We start from the raw sequence: 20,812 nt of genomic DNA, 5'->3' as shown, positions 1-20,812 counted from the left end.
GGAGGGAAGATAAACCCATAATGTGCAATTCAACTTATTTCACAGGGGGTCCCTGAAGATAGTTGACAAGGTGTCAGACTTTAAATCTCTGGAAAATTTTAAAGATCCATCTAAAATTCAGATTTATGTTTAAGTCATTTACAAAAAAGAGGCATATTTGTTTATGGAAGTGTGAGCAAAATAAAATGTGAAAAATATATCTCAAAACATAAAAAAGCTGCTTCTTTATCTAAAGTAATAATGCTCTAAATTCTAATGAATCTATATGATATTTATAGAAGGTGTTAGATGACAACAAATCTGTAATCTGAAATCTCTAATTCTGTTTGTCCCCTAGTAGATTTTAAGCTGCTGTGTTTCCTCAAATCATTTCAGGCTTAATATTTCAATTATAATCTACTCAGATCCTCAAATAATGAAAACTAGTAAATACGGTAAACAAAATGACATCTATGTAAGATCAATCATTCAAATACCCATAAGAATTCAACTCAGTTCTCTATTTCAAAATACACACATTTCTAAGTTATGAAAGAAAATGTCCATAAATAATTTTAATGCTTAAATAAAAATTAAAAAACCCAAGTATCTCCCTCATAAGGTATTTTAGAGGTTTTTCACACTTCGACACCATGTTTCCATACAGAAATAGAACCTCAACCTTTGAAGAGGACACATAGAAATGGTAGAGATACAATAAAGGAAAAATTGTAGTGACTAGAATATTTTGAAATGACTGATCACATCTGTTGCTAAAAGGGAATGGGAAAATAGGCATTCACACAGTGGTGGAAACTGGCACAAAGTTTTTGGAAAGTATTATGGAAATATCTATTAAAATTTAAGATGTGCATACCCTTTGACCCAGAAGTTCCATTTCTAGAAATCAATTTGGCAAAATAAATGGGTGCATGAAGATAGAGGATGTTAACTGTTTATAACAAACCAATGAAAATATTCTAAATGTCTATCAGTGGATCATAGAATTACGGCACAAAAGTATGTACCAGTATGGAAAAATGTCCAAGATGCAGTGCTTCACAAATTGTAAAACAGTACTTTTAGGATGATCCCATTATAGTAATTAAGAGCACAGACAAACATCAAATTCTCTGGATGTGTATCTGGGCTTCTCTACTTACTAACTGTGGAACTCTGGAAAAGTAATCTTCCCTATACCTCAACTTTTTCATTTAGGGAAAATAATAGTATGATTTTACAAAGGAGTTACAAGGACTAACCAAGATAATACATTCTAAGTGCTTGCTAAAAGTAAACTATTATTATATATGCAATTGTAAATATATATATATATTTGATTATATTAGGTAGAACTATATAAAATTGCCAATACTTGATAGTTTTTCACCTATGAAAACGGCAAGTTCATATGGTTTAACCTAATACATGCATGGATAATTTTGGAAAGGGTAACCCAAGAAACTTAAGAGCTGTTTGTAATACTCTTTTATACTATTTTGACATTTTCAACATGATCAGTTAACAAACACTCTTCTCTCCCAAATAAAAAGCTATCTACTCTATTCCCCTTGCTGTAAGCAGTACTATCTTAAAAGTATAACAGACATTTTTCTTCCCCCCAAAATCAATAATCATTTGTTGAATGTATAATCTACCTTCTGATAGTACTCTTCTAGAAACTGAGTCTTCTTCATTTCAGAGAAATTTAGACTTCATAAGAAACTTGCAAGCATTGGAAAGGATCTTACCATACCTAGGTAAATTCATACTAGTTTAAACAACGGAAGAAAGTTATCACTGAAATCTATTCTAAATATTATATTCCAAAGAGCTTTGATTTTAATAATTCTATACAACTATCCTTATATAAAGGTGGGTGGGAAGAGAGAAGAAAAGTCAAGAAATAAGAACAAAATAATATTTTCTGGCAGGTACAAAGAAACGTGTGGGGGAGTCTGTGTTTGAGACCACCACACGTCTAGTGCTTTGGAAGCCCTAGCCTGCTCCATGTTGAAGATTCTTGGAAAGGTAATAATGGGGGAAATAATTAAGTCCAGAAATTCCCTAATCATCTTCCTCTGAAGAAGACAAAGCAATGGAATCCATCTTAACTGTGCCTCCTGATATTTCCTCTTATCTGATACAGACGCACACAAACCAGCAAAGTTCCATCCGTTCTTGGACAGAACACTCTCTGGTACCATCACTGCCTTTCCAGGACATCCCATCTTCCCCAGACTTCATTTTAGTCTATGAGCAGGAAGCTAATGCTGAGTGCTTGTTTTAAAAAACAGGTACATCATTACCTGGCACTTAACTCGCTAACTTCCACTTCCTTGAAGGGGCGCACCACCAAAGAACAGAAATAATGAGAGAGGGACAGAGAATACTGTTGTTAGGATTAGCATGGAGGGAAAAAAATGGCTACCCACCACACAGACTTCTTCAGCATCTCAGAGATAGTTCTTGGACTCCAGTAAGCAATTCTTTTCCTGAACGCTCAAAGACATCCTAAGACACTGAGGATATAGTATTAAATCATGAGGACAGGCAAATGTTTGTGCTACTATGACTCTGATAAATTTTTTCTCAGATATATTCAAATTAGTAGAATGCTCAGGTGATTTCTGGCTGTCTATGAAGTAACTACAATTATTTTTCTTTTTCTTAAGAAGAAAATTATAACAGCTCAAGAAAAAAATTTTTTTCAAAACACAATGCATTTTATTACTTTTTACACTGCTTCATAGTAACTTGTGATTTTTCTTCAAACAATTTCAGTTTAGTTTCTAAAAAAAACCTTTATTTCCCACCTGATTTTCAAAGTTGTATACTAGGTACCAAAAAATTCACATAAATGAATTTTCAAACCCTGAGATATCTTTAACCTAAAACAGGTTAGGCCCTAATGGTGTACTTTGCCCTTCAGAGGACTAGGCATCTAGCAGAGTAGAGACGTTCTGTTTTAGGGCACCTACACACAGGTTAAAATAACAAAGAAAACATATGGAAAGATTCTTAAAGCTCTATTGTTTCCTTTATAGCAACATCATTTATTTCTTTATCCTGATTTTTTTATTGCAGTTTGCCCACAGTCTTCTGAAAACTGCCTTCCCTCTCCCTACCTTGTCCCCCCAAAATCAAAGTACTCTAATACTTTAAACATCAAATTGGAGCTAAAGGGAAAGGTAAGTTGCTACAATAGATATATCACAAGACCCTCAAGTTCTATACAGAGAAGTTCTAATAATATCTATAGCAAACTGCTGTGGAATACTATTTGAGATACAGGATTTTTTCAAAAGTTCATCTCTAAATACATGTAAAAATTAATGAAACTTTCTCAGAAATCACTCATCTGTAAGCTGTAGCATGAAATATTCTTGCCAATGGAATTCAACACATTATTCTAAAATGGTCCTTTCTCACCTTCTTAAGCCTACTCATAAAATACTGCAATGTGATAATTTCTATTATTAATGTTATAGTGAGACCACTAAACATAAATGGTTAAGAATATAGACTTAGGGCTCTGCAGTAGAATCATTTTATAGGTTCTATCCAAATAATATTTGCTTGGCTAATAATATTTAAAGAATGCTTGTTTTAAAAATATTTACAAGTATGCCTAACTGAAATGCCTTGTTTTCAAGGTATACAAATTTAAAAAGTACAATAAAGAAGAAATGAATTTTAGGAATGCACCTTTAATTGTAGGGAGATATAGCAAAACTGTTATCAATATCTAACATTTATCTCTGAATTAGAATTCAGCTGTGGAAAAAAAATATGTTTGTCTGAAAGCAATTCTGATTCAACCAAATTTTCTATTTATTGCTAAGAAACGTTTCAAAAAAGCCCCTTCTCCTCATTATCTTCCTCTAAAATTCTTACAGTTTTACAGGGTAGTACTTTAACCTGCTTCTAGATAGAAAGGACATACACTTACCTATATAGTAATAATTTCTTTGTTTCGGTTAGCAAATGAACACTATTTTAAGCAACACATACCAGGTATATCAATACTATAAGCATCATGTAGTTGATCTGGCACTGTAACCACTTACTTTTAAAAGAAATATCAGCATTTTCAAGCCAATATGTTATAAGGTTAAAATAAAACCTATCTTTATTTTCAATAAAATAAAGAAATATTGTTATGATGGTTGGCTCATTAAGTTAGGTGAACTATTTGAAAGTATTGCTAATAGAGAAAAGATAGAGCCTTTATAATCCAAGGACCTAAAATCAATGCAGGAAGTAAAGTTATTAATGACTTAACATTCCAAAGAACCCCAAACACATCACCTCAGCGTATACATACATGACATACACATGGAAACACTCTAAATCTTTAAGTAGGTTCTAGATTACTGCATAGGTATCTGTACAGCCTATGTTAATTTAAGAACTAATTTCATATGCATATATTCTTATATATAACTTCAACACACAGCAGTAAATTAAGGACAAATTAAATACTCCAAAGTAGTAAATTTTAAGTCCCCCCCCGCCCCGCCCAGAGTCAACAGGCTTATGAAACAAATAATTTGGTTCTAAATGATAACTGGTACTTGTTGCTTTTTGCCAGGTTAACACGAGGAGACAGGAGCTGATGCTATTCAACTCTACCAAGACTTCTGAGAATATCAATGTAAATCTACACAGAGAATAGTTTAATGTATAAATTGTACAACTAGAAAGATTTTTTAAAGGATAAGAGCCAGTTTTGCTTTGTTTTACATAATAGAAAAATATACTAAAGGAAGAAGGTCTAAAACGAATTTCTCCAAATTTATTATTGTTGATTTATTATCAACAAAAATTATAATCTATGAATGCTGAACATTCTAAGTTTAATTCTCTGAATTTTACATTTTTTAAAATCACCGTTTTATGCAATCTTCCAAACTGAAACCTCTTCTCTTCAGTACTAAAAACCTGCATTTGAACTAAGGATTTTACTCTTCAAAGAGCAAGACTCTACCTCACTCCCCTCTGGGATTATATGCTTATTCTTGCTTATATATGCTTATTATATGCTTATTCATGGTGTTAAAACACCATGAATAAAAATCAACAAAAAAATAGTTTTCAGCTAATTTCAAAATAAGGATTGTACTAAAATGTCACCAACTCATTAAAGAAATGGATATTTTCAATTCAGGTTGGCATTACTTAAAAGTACTCGCTGTTATAATTCAGTAAAAGTCTGACAACGATCGAAGTTTAAAGTCCAGGAATAAAGGGGAAAACATACAGGCCTAAGTCCTCAAAACTGAAGAAGCACCAAGCAAACACACACTTCAGTATATTTATAGCCAAGTTAGAACACATCTGTTTTGAAATTTAAAAATTAAATAAGCTTATATTTTAAAGCTAATAGATAAATCATATAAACTGATATTTTTTTAATCACTGTTTTGAACATCAACAGTACATTTCATTTTCCCCCCTGTAACCTATGGACTTCCTCAGATTCAAACATACAATCCATGAAAAATTCTTTAAAATCTCTGATTATTAGAAACCAGGGAACATTTAATGTTTCTGAGATTTGTGACGAACTCAAATGAGACATAAAAATGAAGCTTTGAAGAGATTAATGATTAACAGTTCAAATTCACTATGGATCATTAATACTACTTATAAAATTCTATTAAAAGCTAAAATAATGGTACTATTACTATGATGACAAAGATGACAATTTATTAGGCCTGTACTTGAGGCCAGGAACTAATTAAGCACTTTACATAATCCAATCCTTAAAACATTGTAAGGCGGGTATTACACCCATATTCCAGATGGGGATAATTGAGGTAAGAGGTATAAAGAACTTGTCAAAGGTTACAAAACTTAATGGTCAAGACCCAAACCCAGATTTGACTGCGTCCAAACTATTATGTACTTATGATGCTATGATGCTTCCCCACGAAGCAAACATTTAACAGAATTTGTTGTATAAAGCTACCATTATCAAAAAGTAGGGCAGGAACTCAGACATCCCTGCAGCTCTTTCTCAAAGGAATTATAATATTATAAAGAATAATTTTATGTGGATGAAAAAAGATTACAAGTAACTGTTCTTGCCAAAAAGAAAAAACTATGCTAACTAGGCCATATTTATAGGAATATGCTTAATGATGAAATAGCATGCCCACTTTTAATAAAATATTTACACATTTACATACAAATAGACCAAAAATAAAGGGCAGTGGGTTGTCCTGTGCTAGAGAAGTAGGAACATAAAAAACTCTACTGGACTAGTGTTACCATATTTTAAAATATACTAAGATTTGGAAACTTGCGGTCACAAAAAGACAAATACTAAATGATTCCATTTACATGAGCTATCTAAGTAGTCAAATTCATAGAATCAAAGTAGAATGGTGGTTACCAGGGGCTGGGAAAAGGGAAGATGGGGAGTTGTTTAATGGGTATAGAGTTTCAATTTTGCAAGATGAAAAAGTTCTGGAGATGTGGTGCATAACAATGTGAATATGCTCAACACTACTGAACTGTACACTTAAAAATGGTTAAGATGGTTAAAAAGAAAGATTTGGTACTAATACATAAATAGCCATAAACAGATATACATCACTAGACTGGTCCTGCTGCACTTATATGGTAGTTGCTAGTCACATGTGACTATTAAAATTTACATTAATTAAAAAAATTAAAACTATTTCCTCAATCACACTAGCCACAGCTCAACTGCTCAACAGCCATATGTAGTTGCTGAGGACAGCACAGACAGCACATTCTCATCACAGAAAGTTCTATTAGCTAGCACTGGGTCAGAGTATACAGAAACAGTCTCAAATACATATGGAAATTTGTATTTGACACAAAATTGTTTGTGATAAAGGTGGCATTTCAAATCAGTGGGGAAAGAATCATTGAGTAAACAGTGTTGGGACAATCTGCTAGCCTGGGGGAGAATGAGGGGGACGTGAGGGAGTAAAGGTAAATCCAGATCTCAACTCTTATTCAAAACAAATTCTGAGTGAACCAAAGATTTATACTTAAAAGCTGAAATGATAAAATACTAACACATAAGTCTAATTATTAAGAAAGGGCTTTCCAAACACAATAGAACCCCAGGAGGACAAAAGCAGAAGACTGATTTTTTTTTTTTTAATTTAAGAAAATACAAACTTTTAGGTGAATAAAGCCCAGACAAACTGAAAGGAAAGTGGAGGGAGGTGTGAAGTGTTCCATTTTCTTAATCTATTAAAAAATATAACTCAGTGGGGAAAAGGTAAATTGAAATGCCAATATACACATGAAAAAATTGCTCAATTTCATTCATAATTTAAACACTCTATTAAAAATTGCATTTTCAACCATCAGATGGCAAAGAGAATCCCCAGTGTCAAATGAGAGTGTGAGAAAACAGGCACTAATGGATATAAAGCCTGATACAACTCATTCAGGAGGTAATTTTAAAATATTTATCAAAAATGAAAAGCAACAAATAATATTTATGGGTAAAATGATATTAAGTCTAGGACTGACTTTAAAATAACCTGAGGAGTGAAAAACTTACCTGAGAAGGTTGGTGTAGATATAAATAAAACAAAATTAGGCATAAACTGATAGTAGTTGCAGCAGGATGGTAGGTGTGTAGGGGATTCATACTACTCTAGCTTTGAGTATGTTTGAATTTTTCCAAAAAGGTTTTCCTATTAATGCACACCCTTTAACCCAGGTATTCCATTTCTAGGTATTTAGTCTATAGTTACGTTGGACAAGCACACAACAAGGTAAGTACAAGGATGTTCTCTGAGGCAATAAAAGCAAAGACCCGGAAACAACCTACATTTCCATTAGAGAACTGGTTGAATACATTATTTATCTAAACACAGTAATGCCATATACCTTTAAAAAGTAAGGAGATAAATTATATGAGAGATATTACGGAAAAGGGGAAAAGTATCAAGAGCAGAACAATAGACACAGTTTGACTGCATTTAGTAAAAACAAAATCAAATGTGGATTTGTGAAGGCACATGAGATACATGCCCATATTCACAACGAATTCTAGAAGGATATGTGAGAATCTTAATGGTGGTTACATCTGGCTGGGCAGGAGATGGGGGACTAGAAATCTGTGAGGAGGAAACATTTATGTTTTTCAAACATTTTTATACTATGAATTTTTTTTGCATGTGAACATATTGCATTCATTACACTTTTATTAATAAAAAGAACTAGACTTTTAAAATCCTTCTTCTATTGAGATGATTGTCATTCATTTAGGAAACATCAGTGTTTAGGGTCAGCACTGGGAGGAGCTTGTCTCAAAGCACATTTAAGTTTTACAGAGCAGAACAGACGAGCCGTGGTTCCTTTACTGCTGACCTAGCTCAGGGCTCTTATCGAACCTGTATCTCAGCCCTGATAACCGATCTGAAAATCTATCACTACAGCAAATAATTGCTCTAAAGATGTAAGTAAGATCCTTCCTTGGTGTTAATCAAACATTAATGATATTTATTGAATATGTATGTGCCCGGTCCTGTGGGAGATACAAAGGAAAAGGATTATCGTCTTGCTCAAGAAATTCATAATCTCACAGAAGAGAAAACACGCACGCGAGGAGCAGAGAATGATTAATGCCGTGCAAACGCATTATGTGCTGAGAAAAGGAGAAGTCAGTGTGGGTATGCAGAGTCAAGGTTCATGATAGAAATGAGAGGGCAGACTTGATTTTAACAGATGAGCTGGATTTAGATACACAGCGGGGAGAAAATTACATAAAACTGCCTGAAAGAGTACAGAAGAAACTGCGATAGTGAGATTCAGTATAACTAGAGATGGGGGATAGGAAAAAGTATAAAATAAGTAATTAGTAGGAGTAAAGTTCAATGTGATATATATTTTTAAAAACAAGCAAAAATTGGGCTTCCCTGGTGGCGCAGTGGTTGAGAGTCCACCTGCCGATACAGGGCACATGGGTTTGTGCCCCGGTCCGGGAAGATCCCACATGCCGCGGAGCGGCTGGACCCGTGAGCCATGGCCGCTGAACCTGCGCGTCCGGAGCCTGTGCTCCGCAACTGGAGAGGCCACAACAGTGAGAGGCCCACGTACCGCAAAAAAAAAAAAACCAAAAAAAAAAAACAAGCAAAAATTAAGATTTTTATAAAAGAGGCAAAGGAGAGTTTTAACAAGTATTTGACAGCAACAGTGTGCAAGGCAGAGTAAATTTGCATTCTTTGCTTCCTTTAGGCTTGCTTTTTTGACATGAAAAATAAAATAAACAAACGTTATTTCAATACCTCACTTCCAGACCCGGATTCTAGTGGTCTCTTCTTCCTTGGTCCAATAGCTGCAAGAGCTGTGAGATTAGCATCTCTATGCTGTATCTGCGCGAGCTCCAACTGTTGTAACTAGAAGATGGAATTAAAAAAAAGAAAAAAATCAACGTTTACACACAGTGATGCTCAAAGGGGGAAAGAAACTGATCACTAAGCCCACTTCTCTGTTCTTTACTAAATACGTGACAGTGTAAAATAAATATCAGATTTCCCTAACAGCCAACAGTACATCATTTCTTGATCCCTTTCCTCTAACAAACTCTTTATTCCTGAATCTCTAAATAGAAGAGGCAGAATTTAGGTAAGGAAGAAGTATGGAATAGATGAAAAAGAAGAAAAGAAGCACCCCTAGAGCTTAAGCTCTCCTTAGTTTAAGCACAGGTTAAGAAATGCCTGAAGAATAAGTTGAATGGTAAATTGGAGGGAAAGTGGCCAAAATATAGTCAAACTTTTTGTAATAAGAGAGAATTACAGTTGGCCTTTGAACAACAGATGTGGGGGGTAGAGGTGCAGACCCTCTATGCAGTAGAAAGTTCACATGTAACTTATCGTTGGCTCTCCACATCCAAGGTTCCTCCATATCCACGTATCTGCATCCATTAATTCAACTAACTGAGAATCGTGTAGCACTGTAGTAGGTACTTAGTGAACAAAACATGCATAAAAGGGAACCCACGCAATTCAAACCTGTGTTGTTCAAAGGTCAATGGTACTTAAAAATAGTTTCTGTATATTATAGGAAACAGTTCTATGCTGTATGATTTACAAAGCACTTCCTTAAAATTAACTCAGTTAACTCTTACAACGACACTGAAAGTTATATATTAATTGCTATAATAACATGAAAATTATACATATACTTTTTTTTTAATAACTAAGGGAGAAAGTGAGGTTTTAAGAAATTGGGAAAACTTCATAAAGGTCACACAAATAATAAGTGGTAGAAATAGAACGCAGAGCCAAGTGTTCTCATTATAAACCTTTTCAATATATCACACTTTCTTATGGATTTACTCTGTATCTATCCTCATGTCAACAATTGAAAGTGAGTTAGTATTGTTTTGTTGTACAGCTTTCATTATGCCTAACCCAAATGACCAAATCTACAAGGTATAATTTTTTAGTATTTGGGCACTAAACTATTCAGGGGCACCCATCAAAGATGCCTCATTAAGGTAGATAAATTTAAGATATTAAAACTGGGAAATAAATGCATGAAACATAGCATCATTTCACGAAGGCAAGTAAGTGTCAAATGGTATTCTTTAAAAAAAACAAGGTGAAGAAGTCAAAATAAAATATCACTACACAGGTTGCTAAGTTTTTCTGGAAAAGGAAGCAGGCTTAATTCCCACCGAAATCTTATTAGTGTGGAGAAGAAGGAAGAAAGAACCTGGCACTGGTTGCTAGATAAATATTCAAACAAGATCAGACTCCAAGATAGTCAACTGAAAGTAACCTATTGGGGAACCATAAAGTTATCCTGAGAATATTTTTCTAAAAGAACACTAACTAGGGCTTCCCTGGTGGCGCAGTGGTGGAGAGTCTGCCTGCCGATGCAGGGGACACGGGTTCGTGCCCCGGTCCGGGAGGATCCCACATGCCACGGAGCGGCTAGGCCCGTGAGCCATGGCCACTGAACCTGCGCTCCACAATGGGAGAGGCCACAACAGTGAGAGGACCGCGTACCGCAAAAAAAAAAAAAAAAAAAAAAAAAAAAAAAAAAAATAAAAGAACACTAACTAAATTTTTAACATTAAAAAAAAAAGCCTAGATGAAAGAAGCAAACAATTTATGATGAAATAGGCAGTCTCAGAGGGACACAAAGTAAAGATCACTTCAAATTATTTTATAATATCAGAGGAAAGACAAAGAATAAGCCATAGGTAACTGAATCCAGCAAAGCAGAAAACACTTAACTAACGAAAATGAACTAGGAACCATTTTCCATTTGTTCCCCAAATAACAGAGCAGAAATCCTTCATTTAAATTGTATATTTACTTATATATAAATTGCTAGAAAACTATTTTCAGGAGTTATAAACCATCTTTTGTTAATGCTGGCCTTTTAAATAAAATATATAGTTTTAGAGTCTGATGCTGTCACAACATAGAACTTGTAGGTGACAAAATATAATTTTAATTAATCTACCCTGCAGCACAAATCAAACAACAAGCTATATTTTAGTCTTTCCCTGTAGAGAAATGGCATCTGCACGATAGTCACACCAAATAAATAGTTTTAAAATTGACCTCTGTCATCAAATTCCACTACCTATATAGGAAAACATTTTCTCTCACTCTGCAAATTACACTTTGGTTTTCAGAAATCTCACAGACGTTTAAGAAAATTTTGCAAAACTATTAACAAAAATGGAAACTGACAATAGGTTGGTTGTATTTACAACGAACTACCTTAAAACCAATGTATTTTGGGGCTTCCCTGGTGGCGCAGTGGTTGAGACTCCACCTGCCGATGCAGGGGACATGGGTTCGTGCCCCGGTCTCGGAAGATCGCACATGCCGTGGAGCGGCTGGGCCCGTGAGCCATGGCCGCTGAGCCTGCGCGTCTGGAGCTTGTGCTCCACAACAGGAGAGGCCACAAAAGTGAGAGGCCCGCGTACCACAAAAAAACCCTATGTATTTTGGCCAGCACAATATAGAAAAACTATTGACTTTTTTTTTAAACATCTTCATTGGAGTATAATTGCTTTACAATGGTGTGTCAGTTTCTGCTTTATAACAAAGTGAATCAGCTATACATATTCACATATCACCATATCTCCTCCCTCTTGCGTCTCCCTCCTACCCTCCTTATCCCATCCCTCTAGGTGGTCACAAAGCACCGAGGTGATCTCCCTATGCCATGCGGCTGCTTCCCACTAGCTATCTATTTTATATTTGGTAGTATATGTAAATCCATGCCACTTTCTCACTTCGTCCCAGCTTACCCTTCCCCCTCCCCGTGTGCTCCAGTCCATTCTCTATGTCTGCGTCTTTATTCCTGTCCTGCCCTTAGGTTCTTCAGAACCTTTTTTTCTTAGATGCCATATAAATGTGTTAGCATATGGTATTTTTCTTTCTGACTTACTTCACTGTGTATGACAGACTCTAGGTCCATCTACCTCACTACAAATAACTCAATTTCGTTTCTTTTTATGGCTAATATTCCATTGTATATATGTGCCACTTCTTCTTTATCCATTCATCTGTCGATGGACACTTAGGTTGCTTCCATCTCCTGGCTAATGTAAACAGAGATGCAATGAACATTGTGCTACATGACTCTTTTTGAATTATGGTTTTCTCTGCATATATGCCCAGTAGTGGGATTGCTGGGTCATACGGTAGCTCTGTTTTTAGTTGTTTTTTTTTTTTTAACATCTTTATTGGGGTATAATTGCTTTACAATGGTGTGTTAGTTTCTGCTTTATAACAAAGTGAATCAGTTATACATATACATATGTTCCCATATCTCTTCCCTCTTGCGAGTCTCCCTCCCTCCCACCCTCCCTATCCCACCCCTCCAGGTGGTCACAAAGCACCGAGTCGATATCCCTGTGCCATGCGGCTGCTTCCCACTAGCTATCTACCTTACGTTTGTTAGTGTATATATGTCCATGCCTCTCTCTCGCCCTGTCACAGCTCACCTTTCCCCCTCCCCATATCCTCAAGTCCGTTCTCCAGTAGGTCTGTGTCTTTATTCCTGTCTTACCCCTAGGTTCTTCATGACATTTTTTGTTCTTAAATTCCATATATATGTGTTAGCATACGGTATTTGTCTTTTTCTTTCTGACTTACTTCACTCTGTATGACAGACTCTAGGTCTATCCACCTCATTACAAATAGCTCAATTTTGTTTCTTTTTATGGCTGAGTAATATTCCATTGTATATATGTGCCACATCTTCTTTATCCATTCATCCGATGATGGGCACTTAGGTTGTTTCCATCTCTGGGCTATTGTAAATAGAGCTGCAATGAACATTTTGGTACATGAGTCTTTTTGAATTTTGGTTTTCTCAGGGTATATGCCCAGTAGTGGGATTGCTGGGTCATATGGTAGTTCTATTTTTAGTTTTTTAAGGAACCTCCATACTGTTCTCCATAGTGGATGTATCAATTTACATTCCCAACAACAGTGCAAGAGGGTCCCCTTTTCTCCACACCCTCTTCAGCATTGTTTGTAGATTTTTTGATGATGGCCATTCTGACTGGTGTGAGGTGATACTTCACTGTAGTTTTGATTTGCATTTCTCTAATGATTAGTGATGTAGAGCACTCTTTCATGTGTTCGTTGGGAATCTGTATATCTTCTTTAGAGAAATGTCTATTTAGGTCTTCTGCCCATTTTTGAATTGGGTTGTTTGTTTTTTTGATATTGAGCTGCATGACCTGCTTGTAAATTTTGGAGATTAATCCTTTGTCAGTTGCTTCGTTTGCAAATATTTTATCCCATTCTGAGGGTTGCTTTTCGTCTTGTTTATGGTTTCCTTTGCTGAGCAAAAGCTTTTAAGTTTCATTAGGTCCCATTTGTTTATTTTTGTTTTTATTTCCATTTCTCTAGGAGGTGGGTCAAAAAGGATTTTGCTGTGATTTATGTCATAGAGTGTTCTGCCTATGTTTTCCTCTAGGAGTTTTATAGTGTCCGCCCTTACATTAGGTCTTTAATCCATTTTGAGTTTATTTTTGTGTATGGTGTTAGGGAGTGTTCTAATTTCATTCTTTTACATGTAGCTGTCCAGTTTTCCCAGCACCACTTATTGAAGGGGCTGTCTTTTCTCCATTGTATATTCTTGATCCTTCATCAAAAATAAGGTGACCATGAGATTGGTTCAAGATGGCAGAGTAGAAAGACATGCTCTTACTTCCTCTTGTGAGAGCACTGGAATCACAACTAACTTCTGAGCAATCATCGACAGGAAGACACTGGAACTCACCAAGAAAGATACCCCACATCCAAAGACAAAGGAGAAGCCACAATGAGACGGTAGGAAGGGCGCAATCACAATAAAATCAAATCCCATAACTGCTGCATGGGTGACTCACAAACTGGAGAACACTTATACCTCAGAAGTCCACCCACTGCAGTGAAGGTTCTGAGCCCCACGTCAGGTTTCCCAACCTGGGGGTCTGGCAACGGGAGGAGGACTTCCTAGAGAATCAGACTTTGAAGGCTAGCGGGATTTGACAGCAGGACTTCGACAGGACTGGGAGAAACAGAGACTAGACTCTAGGAGGGCACACACAAAGTACTGTGGGAATCAGGACACAGGGGAAGGATCAGTGACCCCATAGGAGACTGAACCAGAACTACCTACTAGTGTTGGAGGATCTCCTTCAGAAGCGGGGGGTGGCTGTGTCTCACCGTGAGGACAAGGACACTGGCAGCAGAAGCTCTGGGAAGTACTCCTTGGTGTGAGCCTTCCCAGAGTCCGCCATTAGTCCCACCAAAGAACCCTGGTAGGCTCCAGTGTTGGGTCGCAGCAGGCCAAACAACCAACAGGGAGGGAACCCAGCCCCACCTATGAGCAGTCAACAGGATTAAAGTTTTACTGAGCTTTGCCCACCAGAGCAACAGTCAGCTCTACCCACCACCAGTCCCTCCCATCAGGAAACTTGCACAAGCCTCTTAGATAGCCTCATCCACCAGAGGGCAGACAGCAGAAGCAGGATGAACTACAATCCAGCCTGTGGAACAAAAACCACATTCAAAGAAAGACAAGATGAAAAGGCAGAGGGCTATGTACCAGATGAAGGAACAAGATAAAGCCCCAGAAAAACAACTAAATGAAGTGGAGATAGGCAACCTTCCAGAAAAACAATTCAGAATAATGACACTTAAGATGATCCAGGACCTCGGAAAAAGAATGGAGGCAAAGATCGAGAAGATGCAAGAAATGTTTAACAAAGACCTAGAAGAATTAAAGAACAAACAGAGATGAACAGTACAATAAGTGAAATGAAAAATACACTAGAAGGAATCAATATCAGAATAACTGAGGCAGAAGAACGGATAAGTGACCTGGAAGACAGAATGGTAGAATTCACTGCTGCGGAAAAGAATAAAGAAAAAAGAATGAAAAGAAATGATGACAGCCTAAGACACCTCTGGGACAACGTTAAACACAACAACATACACATTACAGGGGTCCAGAAGGAGAAGAAAGAGAGAAAGGACGCGAGAAAATATTTGAAGATATTATAGTCGAAAACTTCCCTAACATGAGAAAGGAAAGAGCCACCCAAGTCCAGAAAGCGCACAGTCCCATACAGGATAAACCCAAGGAGAAACACGCCGAGACGCATAGTAATCAAATTGGCAAAACTTAAAGACAAAGAAAAATTATTGAAAGCAGCAAGGGAAAAATGAAATATAATATACAAGGGAACTCCCATGAGGTTAACAGATGATTTCCCAGCAGAAACTCTACAAGCCAGAAGGGAGTGGCAAGATATACTTAAGTGATGAAAGAGAAGAACCTACAACCAAGATTACTCTACTCAGCAAGGATCTCATTCAGATTCGATGGAGAAATGAAAAGCTTTACAGACAAGCAAAGGCTAAGAGAATTCAGCACCACCAAACCAGCTCTAGAGCAAAAGCTGAAAGAACTTCTCTAAGTGGGAAACACAAGACAAGAAAAGGAGCTACAAAAACTAACCCAAAACAATTAAGAAAATGGTAATAGGAACATACATATCGATAATTACCTTAAAATGAATGGATTAAATGTTCCAACCAAAAGACACAGGCTTGTTGAATGGATACAAAAACAAGACCCGGGCTTCCCTGGTGGCGCAGTGGTTGGGAGTCCGCCTGCCGATGCAGGGGACGCGAGTTCGTGCCCCGGTCCGGGAGGATCCCACGTGCCGCGGAGCGGCTGGGCCCATGAGCCATGGCCGCTGGGCCTGCGCGTCCGGAGCCTGTGCTCCGCGATGGGAGAGGCCACGGTGGTGAGAGGCCCACATACAGCAAAAGAAAAAAAAAACTCTCAAAAAACAAGACCCATCTATATGCTGTCTACAAGAGACCCACTTCAGACCAAGGGACACATACAGACTGAAAGTGAGGGGATGGAAAAAGATATTCCATGCAAATGAAAATCAAAAGACAGCTGGAGTTGCAATACTTGTATCAGATAAAATAGACTTTAAAATAAAGAATGTTACAAGAGACAAGGAAAGACACTACATAACGGTCAAGGGATCAATCCAAGAAAAAGATATAACAATTATAAATATATAGGCACCCAACAAAGGAGCACCTCAATACATAAGGCAACTGCTAACAGCTATAAAAGAGGAAATTGACAGTAACACAATAATAGTGGGGGACTTTTTTAACGCCTCACTTACACCAATGGACAGATCATCCAAACAGAAAATTAATAAGGAAACACAAGCTTTAAATGAAACAACAGACCAGATAGATTTAGTTGATACTTATAGGAGATTCCATCCAAAAACAACAGATTACACTTTCTTCTCAAGTGTGCATGGAACATTCTCCAGAATAGATCACCTCATGGGTCACAAATCAAGCCTCAGTAAATTTAAGAAAATTGAAATCATATCAAGCATCTTTTCTGACCACAATGCTATGAGATAAAAAATCAATTACAGGGGAAAAAAACGTAAAAAACACAAACACATGGAGGCTAAACAATACGTTACTAAATAACCAAGAGATCACGAAAGAAATCAAAGAGGAAATCAAAAAATACCTAGAGACAAATGACAATGAAAACACGATGATCCAAAACCTACGGGATGCAGCAAAAGTAGTTCTAAGAGGGAAGTTTATAGCAATATAAGCCTACGTCAAGAAACAAGAAATATCTCAAATGAACGATCTAAACTTACACCTAAAGTAACTAGAGAAAGAAGAACAAAGAAAACCCAAAGTTAGCAGACAGAAAGAAATCATAAAGATCAGAGCAGAAACAAATGAAAAAGAAATGAAGGAAAGAATAGCAAAGATCAGTAAAACTAAAAGCTGGTTCTTTGAAAAGATAAACAAAATTGATAAACCATTAGCCACACTCATCAAGAAAAAGAGGGAGAGGACTCAAATCAATATAATTAGAAATGAAAAAGAAGTTACAACAGACACCGTAGAAATACAAAGCATCCTAAGAGGCTACTACAAGCAACTCTATGCCAATAAAATGGACAACTTGGAAGAAATGGACAAATTCTTAGAAAGGTATAACCTTCCAAGATTGAACCAAGAAGGAATAGAAAATATGAACAGACCAATCACAAGTAATGAAATTGAAACTGTGATTAAAAATCTTCCAACAAACAAAAGTTCAGGACCAGATGGCTTCACAGCTGAATTCTACCAAACATTTAGAGAAGAGCTAACATCCACCCTTCTAAAACTCTTCCAAAAAACTGCAGAGGAAGGAAACCCTAAACCCATTCTATGAGGCCACCATCACTCTGATAGCAAAATCAGACAAAGATGTCACAAAGAAAGAAAATTACAGACCAATATCACTGATGAATATAGATGCAAAAATCCTCAACAAAATACTAGCAAACAGAATTCAACAACACATTAAAAGGATCATACCCCATGATCAAGTGGGATTTATCCCAGGGATGCAAGGATTCTTCAATATACACAAATCAATCAATGTGATACACCATATTAACAAGCTGAAGAAGTAAAACCGTATGATCATCTCAATAGATGCAGAAAAAGCTTTTGACAAAATTCAACATTCATTTATGATAAAACTCTCCAGAAAGTGGGCATAGAGGGAACCTACCTCAACATAATAAAGGCCATATATGACAAACTCACAGCAAACATCATTCTCAATGGTGAAAAACTGAAAGCATTTCTTTCAAGATCAGGAACAAGACAAGGATGTCCACTGTCACCACTATTATTAGGCATAGCTTTGGAAGTCCTAGCCACAGCAATCAGAGAAGAAAAAGAAAGAAAAGGAATACAAATCAGAAAAGAAGTAAAACTGTCACTGTCTGCGGATGACATGATACTATACATAGAGAATCCTAAAGATGCCAGCAGAACACTACTAGAGCTAATCAATGAATTTGGTAAAGTTGCAGGATACAAAATTAATGCACAGAAATCTCTTGCATTCCTAAACACTAATGATGAAAAATGTGACAGAGAAATTAAGGAAACACTCCCATTTACCACAGCAACAAAAAGAATAAAATACCTAGGAATAAACCTTCCGAGGAAGACAAAAGACCTGTATGCAGAAAATTATAAGACACTGATGAAAGAAATTAAAGATGATACAAACAAATGGAGAGATATACCATGTTCTTGGATTGGAAGAATCAATACTGTGAAAATGACTACACTACCCAAAACAATCTACAGATGCAATGCAATCCCTATCAAATTACCAGTGGCATTGCTTACAGAACTAGAAAAAAAAATCTTAAAATTTTTATGGAGACAGAAAAGACCCCGAATAGCCAAAGCAGTCTTCAGGGGAAAAAACAGAGCTGGAAGAATCAGACTCCCTGACTTCAGACTATACTACAAAGCTACAGTAATCAAGACAATATTGTACTGGCACAAAAACAGAAATATAGATCAATGGAACAGGATAGAAAGCCCAGAGATAAACTCATGCACCTATGGTCAACTAATCTATGACAAAGGAGGTAAGGATATACAATGGAGAAAAGAGAGTCTCTTCAATAATTGGTGCTGGGAAAACTGGACAGCTACATGTAAAAGAATAAAATTAGAACACTCCCTAACACCATACACAAAAATAAACTCAAAATGGATTAGAGATCTAAATGTAACACCGGACACTATAAAACTCTTAGAGGAAAACAGAGGAAGAACACTCTTTGACATAAATCACAGCAAGATCTTTTTTGATCCACCTCCTAGAGTAATGGAAATAAAAACAAAAGTAAACAAATAGGACCTAATGAACCTTAAAAGCTTTTGCAAAGCAAAGGAAACTACAAACAAGACGATAAGACAACCCTCAGAATGGGAGAAAATATTTGCAAACAAATAAATGGGCAAAGAATTAATCTCCAAAATATATAAACAGCTCATGCAGCTCAATATTAAAAAAAACAACAACACCCAATCCAAAAATGGGCAGACATTTCTCCAAAGAAGACATACAGATGGCCAAGAAGCACATGAAAAGCTGTTCAACATCACTAATTACTAGAGAAATGCAAATCAAAACTACAATGAGGTATCACCTCACACCAGTTAGAATGGGCATCATCAGAAAATCTACAAACAACAAATGCTGCAGAGGTTGTGGAGAAAAGGGAACGCTCTTGTACTGTTGTTGGGAAAGTAAATTGACACAGCCGCTATGGAGAACAGTATGGAGGTTCCTTAAAGAACTAAAAATAGAATTATCATATGACCCAGCAATCCCACTACTGGGCATATACCCAGAGAAAACCATAATTCAAAAAGACACATGCACACCAATGTTCATTGCAGCACTATTTACAATAGCCAGGTCATGGAAGCAACCTAAATGCCCATTGACAGATGAATGGATAAAGATGATGTGGTACATATATACCATGGACTATTACTCAGCCATAAAAAGGAATGAAATTGGGTCATTTGTAGAGACGTGGATGCATCTAGAGACTGTCATAAAGAGTGAAGTCAGAAAGAGAAAAACAAATATCGTATATTAACGCATATATGTGGAACCTAAAAAATGGTACAGATGAACCAGTTTCTAGAGCAGAAATTGAGACAGAGAAGTAGAGAAAAAACGTATGGACACCAAGTGGGGAAAGAGGCGGGGGCTGGGGGTTGTGGTGTAATGAACTGGGAGATTGGGACTGACATATATACACTACTATGTATAATATGGATAACTAATAAGAACCTGCTGTATAAAAAGATAAATAAAATTAAAATATTAAAAAAAAAGAAGGTGGCCATATGTGCATGGGTTTATCTTTGGGCTTTCTATCCTGTTCCATTGATTCATATTTCTGTTTTTGTGCCAGTACAATACTGTCTTGGTTACTGTAGCTTTGTAGTATAGTCTGAAGTCAGGGAGCCTGATTCCTCCAGCTATGTTTTTCGTTCTCCAGATTGCTTTGGCTATTCGGGATCTTTTGTGTTTCCATACAAACTGTGAAATTTTTTGTTCTAGTTCTGTGAAAAATGCCATTGGTAGTTTGATAGGGATTGCGTTGAATGTGTAGATTGCTTTGAGTAGTATTGTCATTTTCACAATATTGATTCTTCCAATCCAAGAACACGGTATATCTCTCCATCTATTTGCATATTTAATTCCTTTCATCCATGTCTTACAGTTTCCTGAGTACAGGGCTTTTGTCTCCTTAGGTAGGTTTATTTCTAGGTATTTTATTCTTTTTGTTGCAATGGTAAATGGGAGTGTTTCCTTAATTTCTCTTTTAGACTTTTCATCATGAGTGTATAGGAATGCAAGAGTTTTCTGTGCCTTAATTTTGTATCCTGCTACTCTACCAAATTCATTGATTTGG

At 36.5% G+C, this 20,812-nt stretch overlaps 1 protein-coding gene across 1 annotated transcript in view; it reads right to left on the bottom strand.

The window, feature by feature from the left end:
* Positions 1 to 20,812, bottom strand: part of TAF4B (TATA-box binding protein associated factor 4b) — a 113,366-nt gene that overhangs the window by 10,501 nt on the left and 82,053 nt on the right. Inside the window, exon 14 of the mRNA XM_060028825.1 lies at positions 9,264 to 9,374. Coding sequence (XP_059884808.1) covers positions 9,264 to 9,374 — 111 coding nt within the window. The remainder of the gene's footprint in view (positions 1 to 9,263; positions 9,375 to 20,812) is intronic.

Source organism: Delphinus delphis, chromosome 13, assembly GCF_949987515.2.
Source record: "Delphinus delphis chromosome 13, mDelDel1.2, whole genome shotgun sequence".
Taxonomy (NCBI): Eukaryota; Metazoa; Chordata; class Mammalia; order Artiodactyla; family Delphinidae; genus Delphinus; species Delphinus delphis.
This window is presented reverse-complemented; position numbering and strand designations above follow the sequence as displayed.